We start from the raw sequence: 13,903 nt of genomic DNA on the forward strand, positions 1-13,903 counted from the left end.
CAGCTCCTGCTCCTTTGCCTGTTGATGTTGGCCAGGTGGAGCTGGCCTCCCATTCCCGGCCAGACATGCAGTTCACGTTCACATTTCCTTTCCAGAAATAACAAGGAACGAGGGAAAAGGAGATGTGTGCGTGTGTGTGTGTGTGTGTGTGTGTGTGTGAGCAAGTCAAGGAAGGCGAGTTTGAGCTGAAACGCCGATGGCCAATTCCGACCACCGTCTCAGTGCCATCACCGGAATTCGGGGAATGCCATGGCCGTAACCTGATGAAACCAAACAAGCCGGTCGCCGGTCCAGCAGCCAAATTGAAAGACAAGCGGCTTGAGCCCGCCGGATTTCGGGTTACTTCCGGCTTTCGCTATGGCCAGAATGACAATCATTTCGCCGAACCAGCCTCCAGCGAATCATCCAATACTTCGGTACTTACCCCCCAAAATTTCAACGAAAATATTCCCCCATCTTTGTTTGATTAAAAATGCTGCCCACACTACACCTGATTGCCATTTAAATGTACAATATACAATTTTTATATTTGCTTGTTTTATTTTTTGCGCAGGCAGCCAAAACTAATTAATATTAAAATAGCAGGCCCATAAAGTGATTTTGTTTTTATTGAACGGAACGACAACAAGCAACACACACAAATTTGTGTTCAGTGGCGAGCCTAAAATTATGCAGCGGATTTTTCATGTTTAATAAAACAACCCGAGCCCGGGGCTAACTATTAATTAACATGTTAATTACAATTTTTCATTGACATTAATGTGAAAATGCAATTTGTAAAATGTCGCCAATTTTAATTTTATGCACAGCACTATCACAGGCACAGATATAAACATATATGTTCTATTCTATACATATATATATATATATGGGTGGGCGGACGCTCCTAATCGAAAAACCCGCTCAGGTGTATTACTCATGGGTGGGTGTGGGTGCAAAATATTGTGCAATGGCTGGAAAAAACCATTAATATTCTTATTTGCTTAGCCGATGATGGCAAAATTGTTGGGCATTGCGGACCCGATTTTTCACCCCCTCTAAACCAACACCTGATATATTTTGCTCCACATTTTGATTGGCAATCTAAAATGCACTGGCATTGAGTAATATATTGGACGGGGGGCACTAACCTACCTTTGTGTGTGCGCAAGCTTGTTAAGTTTTATTTAAATTCGAACTGCATTTTGCCAACCGCGAATTGGGGGGCGGAACAGGGGGGGAGGGGGATCAGGACGGCGGGACAGGCGGCTGTCCTCACTGCCGCCTCCAGCGCCGTTGGACCGCTGTGATTGTCAAAGGATGCGGCCAGGAAAATAATTAAAAATTCCATTTAAATGCAGATTAGCTCCGCAAAATGTGAGACTACAAAATTATATAGAATATCCTGTGGCCCCCAACCAATATTTATATATATATATGTGTACATGCTTAAGCGCCGGCTTTAATGGTGTTGTGTTTGAAAATAGAATGGCGCCTAAAAATATGGAAATCGCGGACAAACGGTTTCACAAATGCAAGCAGCGAGCGTGAAGCGAAAAAGGCTTTCCATATGCATGGACTCAGACTCAGAAGTCTGGATTCATGGGGCTCCAGGTGTGGCAATTATTCATGAGCGCTGTAATAAAATCAAAATAAATTTCTATAACAATTGCATTAAATATTGAAGGCATTTGCTGTGCGAGGTTTTCAGTGGAGCGAAAAAAAAATAGTTGCGCACTTTCTAAGCTTTATTTGCAATCAGCATATTGTATTAGATCAATGCACATGGGAGTTTTGGCTTAAAGAGGTTTTTACAACGCATTTCTTTTTCATAGATTTTTCACCTTGCATAGTTTTAAGCCATTCGCCGCAATCAGCATATGCATAAAAAACGAAATTGCAATCAGGTTTTTTTTGTCTGCCCTTGCCTCATCTTTATTGGCAATTGCATTGTTTCGGTTACATTACTCATACGCCCTGCTGGTCCTGCTCTTTTCGCTTTTTATTGAGCCCCCGCCGATATGGCTTTTGTCAATCAGTGTAACGGCATTTAAATATACAATATATATGTGAATACGTATATGTTTTACAATGTGTGGCCCTGTACGTTCGCCAGTTGCCGCATTTCATGCATTTTTATATGTGACAAAAGCGAGCAGTAAAATGTAAAAAAATATAAAATGAAATTGTACCATTGGGACGTGAATGTAATGGCCACGGTTACGGATCAGACGGCGGCACAAGTCATCAGTTTTTATGCCCTTGCAGCTGCTGCAGTGACATATCCCCGACCTGATGCAACTGCCATCAGGATCGGAAACAAGGCCCCGAAACTCCGACGCATGCATCAATGTGGCAATGTGGCCTGGCTGATTGCGACTGCAATTGTCAAAATGTAAATGCAGCTCAAAGTTAATAATCATGCCGAAGGGGGCCATCTTAAATGCAGCAACGTTTTCAGAAATTAAATATTCGTGCACTTACCGGTTCATATTTTTCTGGATTTGGAGTAATAAAGATGGTTAATTAGCAAATGAAGTGATGTTTATATATTACTCCTAACTTTAAAATAAAAGCGCTATCTATTTAAATTTTACTTGTATAGAATTTAAAAAGTTACCTTTAAAATGTTTGTAAAGTGGCTAAAATATTTTTTTGATCCAGAGGAAAAATTTCAATTAACACGGATTGTAAAAGCTGCTAATCATTTTTAGAAGTACACATTTATTTAGTTAAGTACCGAAAATATGTCCTAACAATATTTCTTAAACAACGAAAAGAATACTAGTGTGATCTTTGAAGATTTACTTATTTATTTTAAATTGGGACTAAAAAAGTTGAGATTCTTAGGCAATAGGAAATGGATAACAAGTAAATAAAATTCCTTCAATTTCATTTATCCTTCACTCAATACCATTTTTGTGTTTTACGAGCTCCGCAGTTTGAATTTATTTTATTTGGGATCCCGATTGTCTTCATGTCCAGTTATTACCGCCAAAAGCCTGCTGATGAAATCAAAATATGGTAGAAGTATTTTCATAACCAGGACGCACACACTGGGAAAAATCCCAGGGGGATGGGGAACTTTACAGCTCGTTTTTGAGGTACGCAACGATGTCCTGCGGCGGCCTTTGGGCCCTCCAATGAACAGTTGAAACGAATTCGGTTCGCATTCCCTTTCCCTTTTTGGTTTTTTTTGTTTTTTTGTATGCTTTATTTTTTATTCGCCTCTTTCTGGTATAAATTTCATTTTTGGTATGTTTAGAACGGCCAGCGGCATATTTTATGTACAACTTCAACACTCGCAGCATGTGGGTGTGTTATCGCACTGCATTTATGTATGGCCATGTGAGCGTGGACGGATGCCTTCCACGTGGGTTACTTAACATACAAAGGCCTTTAATTTCGTCTAAAGCTAAATAAACTTTATACCCTTTGGTATCTGCCACACATCTATATATCTTTACCTATTCGCAAAAGTGTGTGTGCGGGTGTGTGTGTATTACGTATACACCTGCGGTCATGCCGCCACCAAAGGACCTTCTCCATGTGTGTTTGATGTTTGGGCTGCGTTCTTTGGAGCTCTCAATCTCTCTGTCTCTGTTTCCCGCTGTTTTGACTGTGTCTGTGCCCCTGTTGCTGTTGCTGTTGTTGTTGTTGCAATGTCCTTGGGCGCATATTTGCATGTTTTATTGTATCTGCTGTTCCCCCCTGGTTTAGGCCACGCCCCCCAACCCCCTTCTTTTCCCAAAACCAGCGCCCGAGGACAATCCACCGCCCTCAGTACGCATGTACCTATGTTTTTAATTCTTTACATCGATATTTGGCCGCTGGCAAGTCAAAAACGCGAGCCGCTGCCAAAGGTTGATTGCGGCACCGAAAAGTGGGTGGTGGGTTTTCTGGGTGTGGGTGTGGGTGTGGCTGTGGGTGACCAGCCTTCGTCCCTTTTTGGCCAGGGAAAAGCGGACAGCAGCGCGTTGGAGGCGATTTTCCTCAAAATATGCATGATATGTGTGCCTACACCTTTTGTTATGCATTTGTTTTGATGTTGAAATCTAACCATTGCTGCCGGGCATTCGCCACATTATTTGCACAGTTTAAAGAGGTCAAAAGAGGGTGGCGAATTAAAGTCCAACTGTGAGGGTGAGGGCTAATTAAAAGAACGTTGCATACTTCAAGGAGCAGCAGATGGGGGCGACTTTTCTTTGGCAGCTCACATATTTACACGCTAGTTTCCCATTACCGGGATGTCTTGCAGTCGCAGTGCGATTTTTAATTTGCGTTATACGAGGAGTTTCCTTTTGCCTGGCCCGCGGCTCACATGTGGAAAGGAGTGGTGGCACTGGGAAAAAGGACAGGCTTCGAGGATGAGAAATGGATAAAGAAGGAGCAGGTGCAGGTGCAGGGGCAGGAAGAGGGGGAGGTGGAGGTGGAAGTGGAAGTGGAGGAAAAGGAGGAGGGGCAGTGTAGCGTGACATCGCCGGAGCAGCAAATGTCACGCTTCACTCATTTCCGTCCCATGATGTCGACCGACGACGTCGTCGTCATCATCATCATCATCATCATCATGCTGATGAAGCTCAATGGTTAGTGGCAGTCAACCAGGAGTTTTCCCCCGTTTCCTCCAAAGAAAACCACATGACAATATTGGTAGGTAGGCTGCAGAGAAGAAAAAAAGAAATTCAAGAGAAAAATCCGACAATTTTAAATCAATTTATTAAAGAAATCATTATATCATCATTTGGAAAAAAAACCTCAAATCACAAGAATAAAATTAAAATGTCTAAAAAGATTTTCAGCGGTGCGAACTTGTTAAGATAAAACCTAAAATATGTTTTTTTATAAACAAATGCTCAATATTCTTGCAATTCGTCTTCTGCTGCAAGTTTGCATTTTGATTTTTTCAAGAGCTGATGAACAATAAGTGTATTTACTGTGCGCTTATGTTGTAGAATAAAATTGTAAAAGTTTGCTTGCAATATTAAAAAGAGGTAGTCCCCTTATCATTATAGAAAATGAAAAGGTTTGTCGCATCATTTTGACTACACCCAAATAGAAGCATTAAGATTAGTATTTACAAGTGTCTTGAAAATAAACTGACTATTTTTTTTTCTCTGTGCAGGAAGGTGGGTGTGGCGGGAAGTGGGGGGGCGATGGGTGGTCTACTGGCACCCCTTCTTCGCCTCCGTTCTAGTGCTCGTTCTCGTTCTCATTGTGGATCTGGGTAGGAAAACCCCTCAGCCGGAAGCACTTGAGAACTTGCAATGGCCATGGGGCATTTTGTGCGGTTTCGTGCGTCGTTGCCCTCGATCCCCGTTCCCCTTTCGCCACCAGCGCCTCCCCCCCCCCTCTTCCACGGCATCCTTGACGCCGAGTTCGCGAACTGAAAATTCCCTTCGTTTTCATTATGTTGCGGCCATGTTGTCCTTGCCTCGGCCTCGGCCTGGTCTCTCGGTCTGCTCCTGGCTCCTGCTGCTGCTTCTCCTGCCGCTGATGCTGCTCCTGCCGATTCCGCTGCGGTTGCTCCTCCATCATGGTTCTTTTCAAAGACCACGCCATCATTATTATGAACACCGTTATGCCCGGCAGGCATATATTCCAATTTGTTGTTGTTGCCGCCGCTCTTATTCCGCCATCGCCAGCGGTAGTCGCCTTTGTTGTTGCTCCTCTTGGTGTTCTTATATGACCGCCAAGTCTCTCTCTTTCCCTGGACACCCAGCACTTTGGTCAGGGGTCAAGGGAATGCTGAAATTGGGGATTGAATGGGTACAGTCTGCCTATCTCATTAATTAAGGCGATCGCTTTTTGGATATTGGGCTTGAAAAATTAAGTTATTAAAAAAAAAAATAAGAGAACGTTTTGAAAAAGATTTTGGAATGGAAAGGCTCTAGTCTAATATTGAGTAATGGCTTTGTCTTAAGTTATTTTCTTGAATAATATTCAAGCTTACATAATATGGATTCAGTTTTAAAAAATCGCGAACTATTTCAATCACAAATGCCCTATCTGAACTATTTTTTGACAGTTAATTATTAAATAAAACATATTTTGAAACAGTTCTACAAGTGACAATCAAAACATTTTACAAAAGTAAACTTTACAAAGGCAGAGATATACACAAGTAACTGAACAAAATGTGTAGAATGGTTCTGAATTTGTTGTTGAAGTTAATTTAATTTTTTTTTTTTGTTTTGGATTTTACTGTACTTCCGAAATTTTAAATTGACATCAAAAGCTTACAAATGAACATTACTTAAATTTTAGTTTAAATTAAGATTCAAGCAGGGGTATCTGCAAGTTGAGTACCAACCTGAACTAAGATTACTTTACTTGTTCCCTTATTTTCGTTTATTTTGCAACATTTTGTGGCATTGCGCTCGCGTTGACAAAAGTCTTGATGCCTTCGCTCCGCTTCGTGTGCTATTTATGAGTAATAAGAGAAGATGACTGCCGGGGTCTGGCAGTTCACTTACCTGTTGTGACTGTGCTGCAGATTGGCCCTGCTGTTGCATTGCGATTGCTAATAAATTCTAGATTTGGAAGGCGAACTGCATATGCAAATAAATAGTTGGGCCAACTAACTGGCCGTGGACGCCTGCGAGCACTGCAAAAACAACAGCAATAATAACAATAATCGTGCCACATTTAGATAGCGCACACAGAGAAAAACGCTTTTAGCCAATTGAGGAGTTTAAACATTGGGCCAAGTATGAAATTTGTTAGCCCATTTCCCTTGCTCCCACTCAAAATGTTAAGTTGCCGTTGCCGCTGCCGCTGTCGCTGCCGCAGTCGGCTGCTTATCTCTGGCGCTGCTTGCAACATTCGCTGGGGGGCATTTTTACTTTTTGGGTTTTCGATACGAAAGCCGCTGCCCCGTCCCGCCCCCTTCGTTATTGGGAAGACCAAGAGGACCAAGAGCACCACTAGCTGCTGCCCAAATGCAGTTGGCCTTCTGGGCGTGTGGAAGCGTGTGGGAGCCAGATATGCGAACGTGAGGGGCTTAAGCCTTGCAAGAAAATATACGAAGGTGCCCAGTGAAATTCCCAAGAAAATCGGACAACAACAAATACCAGTACAAAAAATACCAATTTTCAATTGAATAAATCAAAAAACTATGCTTATTCGAAACTATATCTGAAATATATACCACACTCAGTTTGAGGCATTAAATTTTTTGTTTACAGCTATCGTCAGAGATAATATTAATTATCTTGCGATAAGTAATAATGTACTTTTCATTCGTGGTGTAATAACTCATTAAATAATTAAAAAGTTTTTTTTTAATTATGAGATGTGAATTTGTATTTTTATGACTAAGCTAAGTTAAGCATTCATCTGAATATCCTAACCAATAAAAAATTTATGATAGTAGTGAGACGTAAACTATTGAGTCATTTGTGTAAATAAATCTAAGAATATTTGCACTCAAACAAAAAAAAAAAAACAAGCCAGTGAAAAAAAAACAAATAACATTAGACAACTGATTTTGAATACATTTTTTCTCATTATGAGAACATTTTTCTCAAATTTAAAACATATTACTTCCTTAATTTGAGAATTTACTAGTTAGGTTACTTTTTGTATTAATAAGAAATAACATCAGTTTTCACTTTAAAATTTAAACGAATAATGTGCTACCTTTATTTTACGACTATCCACAATTGGAAAATTCAAGGTATCTGGCGAGCAGTATCATTAATATTCTTGTTAATAGTTTTCAAAATCCAGCCCATAAAGTGTTCGACTTTTGTGTAGACCCCGAGTCCAGTGCAGAAAGCAGATCCGTAGCTGACAATGCCGAACTGGAAAACCCTTCGGGTTTTATTATACTTTTTTAGTGCGCTCAACGGACCTCCCGAATCGCCGTTGCACGTGTCGCTGGTCATACTACCAAGACATATCTGAGATTTATCAATAACTTTGTCAAATTTGCGGCTGCAAAGTTCCGGTGCGAGATATTCTAACGTCGCTGTCTGTAGTATCATGCTGGTTTCGCCTGAATCGGTTTTACCCCAACCAACGGCTTTGAAATCTCGAATGTTATTTCCAAATCGTTTACCGACGGGCAGACAAATTGGTCTGATATAGGCTACAAAAGTGGTGGTTTAGGGTGGTAGATCATTGATGGTTATACTATTCATCATTTACCTGAGAACTCCACCTCTTTGGCCATTCGAAGCAGAGCTATGTCATTCTTTGAGATTTGATCATAGCCGTATTTAGGGTGGGCAATCTGTCTATCGACATCAATGACTTGACGATTTGATAAGCACTCCTTACTCGTGCAATTTCTATCGTATTCGCCCAATGCCACTTGCCTGCAAACAATAAATTAATTAATTAATAAGAAAAAAAGAACCCAATTTTTTGCACTCACTTAGGCGACGCGAAAAGGCAACTGGCTGAAGTCAAAACAAAACCTGTAGAAGAACAATGACAAATAAGTAAAGCTGAAAGAGTATAAAATAAAAATACGTACGAGAGGTGATAAGCGAACCGCTGCAAAAAATATCGTTTTCTCCGAGCACGAGAACAGCCCACGGATTCAAGGATCTTTCTGCATTTCGGCCTCCAACTACCCGACGAATTCTTCGTGGGATGGGCCTAGTGGTTCCACAGTTCTCCTCCAGCAAGGCGGCCGAGCCTTCGTTTGCCCAAAGAAATAGACAGGCTGCCACCACGATTGCCGCTTTGAAGTGCTTCATGTTTCTGCGAGTTTTGAATGATTGCGTCCAGTCGCGACGAATTTATATAGAATTCGAAACATGATAAGAAATTTCTGTTTTCCAAGCATGAGTTCTTTGTTCTTTCCTGGTGTTTCAACTAACTTTTAGAGCTTTTACTCGAAAATTATTCATTTGTTTTTATTACGAATCTAATAAAATAAATAGCTTACCCAATGTTTGATGTTCCAAGACACTTGCCCACTAGGCCAATCATTTTAAGAACGAAATGTTCTTGTTTTAAATTAATAGTTCTTGTTCTTTTTTTAAATTAATAGTTTTTAATAGAGTTTACTGTTTTTAATAATTCTGATATTATTTACAAACACTATAAGCAGGGATAAAGCAAAAATTATCGTTTTCTTTATGTATTAAAAAAAAACATTTTAAAATATTATTATCAAGTATGACCCGTACTTATTCTGTACACGTTCGTCCTAAAAATTTTAAGAATTATTCGGCAGATTTTCAAGAAAGTTCGTGCTTAAATTATTCGTTCTACTTTTTTCTGGGTGTAAAAGTGATATGTTAAATTTCCTTGCCAATAAATGCTGATAAAATCGAATGGTGTATATTTTAAAGGAAGATTTTAACGGGGTTAAGTTCGTGTCACGTTGCTACCACTCCTGGCGTGTGTTAAGTTGGCCGTAAATACTGTTGGCCTCGCCTGGTGTTTGGCATTTGGTGTCTGCTGTTTGTTGTTTGCTGCCTGCTGCCCAAGTGCCTGGATACTTGGATGGTCGGTTGGTCGGATGGTCGGTTACTTGGGTTTGGGTGCCCTGGTGTCTTACCGTTCCTCGCTTTTTGGCATCTGCTCTTTAGCCCTAAGCTGGGATTCGGTCGCTTGTTGGTTCGGTTGTTCGTTGCTTTATGAAATATTTGTGCTGCAACTTTATTTACAATTTTTTCGGTTATTTATTGTTGGCAATTTATGCTTTCGTTATGCATTTTTCGTTTCTTGTATTTGGTCAGTTCTTGCATTCTGATTTATTGGTATTGGTGTGTGCGTTTGTGGGCGTATGTGGAGCCCAGTGTGCTTGTTTTGTCCATATTAAAATGGGCCCACACACGCACACCCCAAACCGACATATCTGACAGTCCAAACAAGTTATGAAAGAAATTTTTGGCAATGTTGCTAGAAATTCGAGTACAATTGCAAATTTCTCTTAATTGCAGCATGTTCTGTTTGCAGGGCTGCAATTAGTTGTTGCATATGAGAACAGGACATATCAGTAGCGTAGTCTTCAAAAGATTGTTATAAGGACCTTTGGGGCTCTAAAATGGTACTCAGAAAAAAGGGCAAATACATATTAACTTTTAGGTCGAATCATTGGAAAAATAGAAATATTTAAAAATGCAAAATAAATAAATAACTAAAAAAATAGACAAACTAAAAACAGCAGACTACCATTGTTTTTTAACATGTCAAAGTAAATAATAAAATCACAAATCACAAAATAAAGCTAGAATTTTAATATTTAAACTAAAATTTCTTGCAATACTTTATACTTTTCTTAGAACGCCCCTGTACAAATGGTTGTGATTTCTCTTGGTACCTAGTACTTATTTATTTTTCGTTTTCAATATTCATGCTGTCTGCTAAATTTTCGGGCAATTGTTTTGGGCATTGTTCTTTCGGCTTCCCGTTCGGCCATGGACAAGCTGCAATCAAAATCAAGGCACTGAAAAGATATTTCCCCAAATTGAACATGACACATTTGTTCTGGTCCAGCTGCGCCTAATGAAGGTTTTCAATCTCAGTCTCAGTCTCAGTCCTTGGCGGGAATGAGTTTGGATGAGTGGGGATACGATTCGGCTAAGTGGGGCCAATGAAACGCAAGTTAAATGGCAATCCCGCAGAGAAAATAACCTTAACCATCATCCTTTCCTGCTGGGCATTGTAATTAAAGTACCCAAAAGAACCAAATAACGAAGCATTCGAGTGAAACTCTTAAAATCTCCACTTGATTGAACTGCACTCGTTCATTTCTCAGCAGCAGATGCAAATATTGATAGCCGTATCTGCATGTAAGTAAATTTCAGTGCCATTTGTGCTTTGATTTTATGACTTTTATTTCCTCCGTTGGCCACATAAATTCCATTCTGTTTTTCTTATTTTTTGTTATTATTGTTTCGACAGTCATCATATATCAATGTCCTTGCAATTGATAATAGAGTGCCGTGCACCGCAAATGCAACGTCAATACGGCTGGCTATATTAAAAATCAAAGTCTGGCCGCTGGGCAAACATTTGATCTGACATCTCTTGTCTTTTGTCTTATTTATGTTTATTTACCTAATGCCACGTTATCGTATTTAAATCAAATATTTGACTAAAATATTATTTCTCATAATAAGAAAAATGTCGAGAGCCTTGAGCTCAATATTTTTGCGTGTGTGCGTTTGTGGATTTTAAATGGAAAATAATGAAGTTATGGCCCGCTTAAGATGCCAACCATTGTCAGTCAATCTGCGTTTAAAATACCTCTTTACGGATTTTTGCATATGCCCCCTGACCACTTGACCCCCCCTGACCACCGATGGCAACTGCAATCAAAATTGCAAATACAATAATATGAAAAGCACAATGAAATAAAGTGCAATACCTCAAGCTATGTAAATGGGCCAACCCCGGCGACTGGGCAGCGATGTCCTGGACACGCACGCACACACACAGACACACACATGTTGACCCCCAGAGCCATGCACAAATACACCCTCCGCCCGCGCAACACACTGCCAAATCATGCGGGCTAAAAAGAGAAAAGGTTGCCGAACTCCGGTTTTTTTGGCTTTGGCTGGGCTTTTAGCCAGGCAGTCGTGCTCTTAACATAATCAAACTGTTGCCAAAATGGCAAAAATGGTATATTTTCTATATTACAGAAATACGTTTAGTAGAGAACAAATCGCTTTGGTTTTACAATTTTTGCTTAAGTAGCTTTTCCTTAAATTAGCTTTAAATTTATATTAACAACATTACCAGAATCTTTAAAATATTTTTAAAAATGCAGCAAAAGCATAAAATTATTTTCAGGGTATTTTCAATTTTCGTTAAGTGAATATTATAAATGCGTATTTCCGTCCCTGTATAAGGACCATATTTGAACATATCTCAAGATAAGTAAAATGATCAACTTTTTTTTTTTTGACTTACATTGGCAATACAAAAATATGCATTAAAACATGCAAAACTAAAATAAGTTTGACCCTTTCAAATTAGTTACAAATAATAGACTTTTATTGAAATGCTCAAAGTTAAAACAGAAGCATATATATATCCTGTATATAAAATAAATTTTTTTGAATTAAAAGTGCTTAAAGTCTTATTCACTACCAGGTGTTTTGAAAGTTCCAGGGTAATTTAGCTTCGTTTCTGACTGTCTGCATATCCAAACTCCTTTTTTTTTGGTTTTGCTGAAGGGGGGTCTGAATGCTGTTGCTGTTGCTGGTGGGACGGCCTCGTAATCAGCATTTGTGGCGCTCGAGGTCATCCCAAAGTCTGCAGGCGTTGTCGGAATCGTCGTTGCCGTCTTCGTTGTTGTTGCTGTTGATGTTGTCGTTGTCGTTGTCGTGTTGCATGTGGCACAGCAGCAGCAACAACAACGAGAGTTCCGTATGACGCCGCTTCATCTTCCTGTTTCTGGCCGGCGGCAAAGTTCTGGGTTGGCTGGAATATTATAATTACAAGCGAAACAGGCCCCAGAGCTCTGCTCTCCTCTGTTTCGGCCCAGGCATCAGCTTTGGCTTTGGCTTTGGCTTCGACTGAAGCTGTAGCTGTGTCAGTGCACTGTGCCAAAATTCATGACTTTACTTTGGGAAAACCGCTTTTGATTGCTTCCTAGAAACATACATTTTAAAATTCTGCGAAAATATTGAATGTTGTCATTTCTAGCAACTCAATGGGCTCTTTAATATTTTGATTGATTTAATAACTTAGAAAAAATAATATAAACAAAAGCAACATTTTCCAATAGTTGAGTTTAATGTTAACCAGATACTTAAATGATTATGATTTTTAATTTCGTGGCAAAAGCTAACTGACATCGCTGACATCAAAAATATCTTTCGGCTTAAATGTGATCTTACAAAAGATTATCCAGAATAAATATTTTTTGTCTCAGTATTTACCTGTATCTGGAGCTTTTGTAGCCAAGGCAATAGCGAGTGCGAGTGGGAGTGGCAGTGGGACCGAGATCCTGATACCCAAATGAAGTCAAAGCAGCGCCAAAGGTGTCCGCTCTGACGTTGTGACAGTTTCAGTTACTGTCTGACTTGTGCAGCAAGTGGGGCTTGGCGAAGGGAGTGGGGAGTGTGTGTTGCGGCGGGTGTAAGCCGGTTGCATGTGCCTATGTCGTACAGCTGTTGCCACTGCCACAGCTTGTTGACTGACTGATGCGATGCGATGCGTCTCAAATGCCACAGATGAAGAGGTCTGAGCCGGGCTCGAACAACTTCATTTCGACTCGGGGTTCGTGTGAAAATTATTGAGATACATTTCCTCCAGCAACGAGCAAATGGTCGAAAACGAAAAGTATCCAACAACCCAACCCCCGCTACCCCTCCCCACCCCTCCCCTCCAGGTGTTCGTCTGGGGCCCTTCTACCGCTCCTTTAAGCGGCGGACATTGGCGATTATCTTGTCCACGACTGTGAAACAAATGAGCGTCGTCGTAGTCGCACTGAGCCAGAGATGTTGCCCCAGGGACATTTGCCGCATTGTTGCTTCAAAGAAGATAGGTTTCGGCCTGTATCTGCATCTGTATCTGTATCTGTATCTGTTACTGTGAGTGTTTCTGTGAGTGTTTCAAGGCAGCAAAAAAAGAGTTCCCACATTCCGTATATGTGAGTAAATCGCCCTCAGTTCAATTGGCATCTATTTTGGTGCGGGGCCTTCGAGCCAAGTTGGCTTATTTGCGCCCTGGGAGGCTCCAACTATATTAATAGGGCCGCTAATGGTCGACGGCTTGGAATTAAAACGGAAATGGGTCTAGCTAATTAGCATATCCAAACAAATTTAAATTAATTTGGTGGCTATTAATAAAACATTTTGGACGCACTGAATCATCATTTTCGGGAATTTATAGTAAAAAAACTTATAGTGAAGAAACCCAATTGTAAGTCATGCAGAGAAGTGTTTTAAAAGTTCTATCAAGCATTTGTTTTAGAAAACCCATTTTTATGGGGCTTCGCCAGAAATAAGGG

General features: G+C 40.3%; 2 protein-coding genes across 2 annotated transcripts in view; one reads left to right on the forward strand and one right to left on the reverse strand.

Annotated features, from left to right (window-relative positions):
- LOC128254963 (probable G-protein coupled receptor Mth-like 7) overlaps positions 1 to 13,903 on the forward strand; it is a 31,540-nt gene that overhangs the window by 8,321 nt on the left and 9,316 nt on the right. The window lies entirely within an intron of this gene.
- Positions 7,597 to 8,687, reverse strand: LOC128254837 (melanization protease 1). Its single transcript, XM_052984148.1, has 4 exons — positions 8,459 to 8,687; positions 8,357 to 8,399; positions 8,128 to 8,297; positions 7,597 to 8,068 (listed from the first exon to the last, which is right to left on the reverse strand). Exons 1-4 carry the CDS (start codon positions 8,682 to 8,684, stop codon positions 7,650 to 7,652), a joined length of 858 nt encoding a protein of 285 aa, XP_052840108.1. The 5' UTR covers positions 8,685 to 8,687; the 3' UTR covers positions 7,597 to 7,649.

This window comes from Drosophila gunungcola, assembly GCF_025200985.1.
Source record: "Drosophila gunungcola strain Sukarami chromosome 2R unlocalized genomic scaffold, Dgunungcola_SK_2 000006F, whole genome shotgun sequence".
NCBI lineage: Eukaryota > Metazoa > Arthropoda > Insecta > Diptera > Drosophilidae > Drosophila > Drosophila gunungcola.

Coding starts and splice junctions, on each gene's coding strand:
- LOC128254837 (XM_052984148.1), bottom strand. CDS start 8,684: ATGAAGCACTTCAAAGCGGCAATCGTGGTGGCAGCCTGTCTATTTCTT. Junction 8,298..8,356: donor TGCCTTTTCGCGTCGCCTAA/GTGAGTGCAAAA, acceptor TATTGTTTGCAG/GCAAGTGGCATTGGGCGAAT. Junction 8,069..8,127: donor CAAAGAGGTGGAGTTCTCAG/GTAAATGATGAA, acceptor CCACTTTTGTAG/CCTATATCAGACCAATTTGT.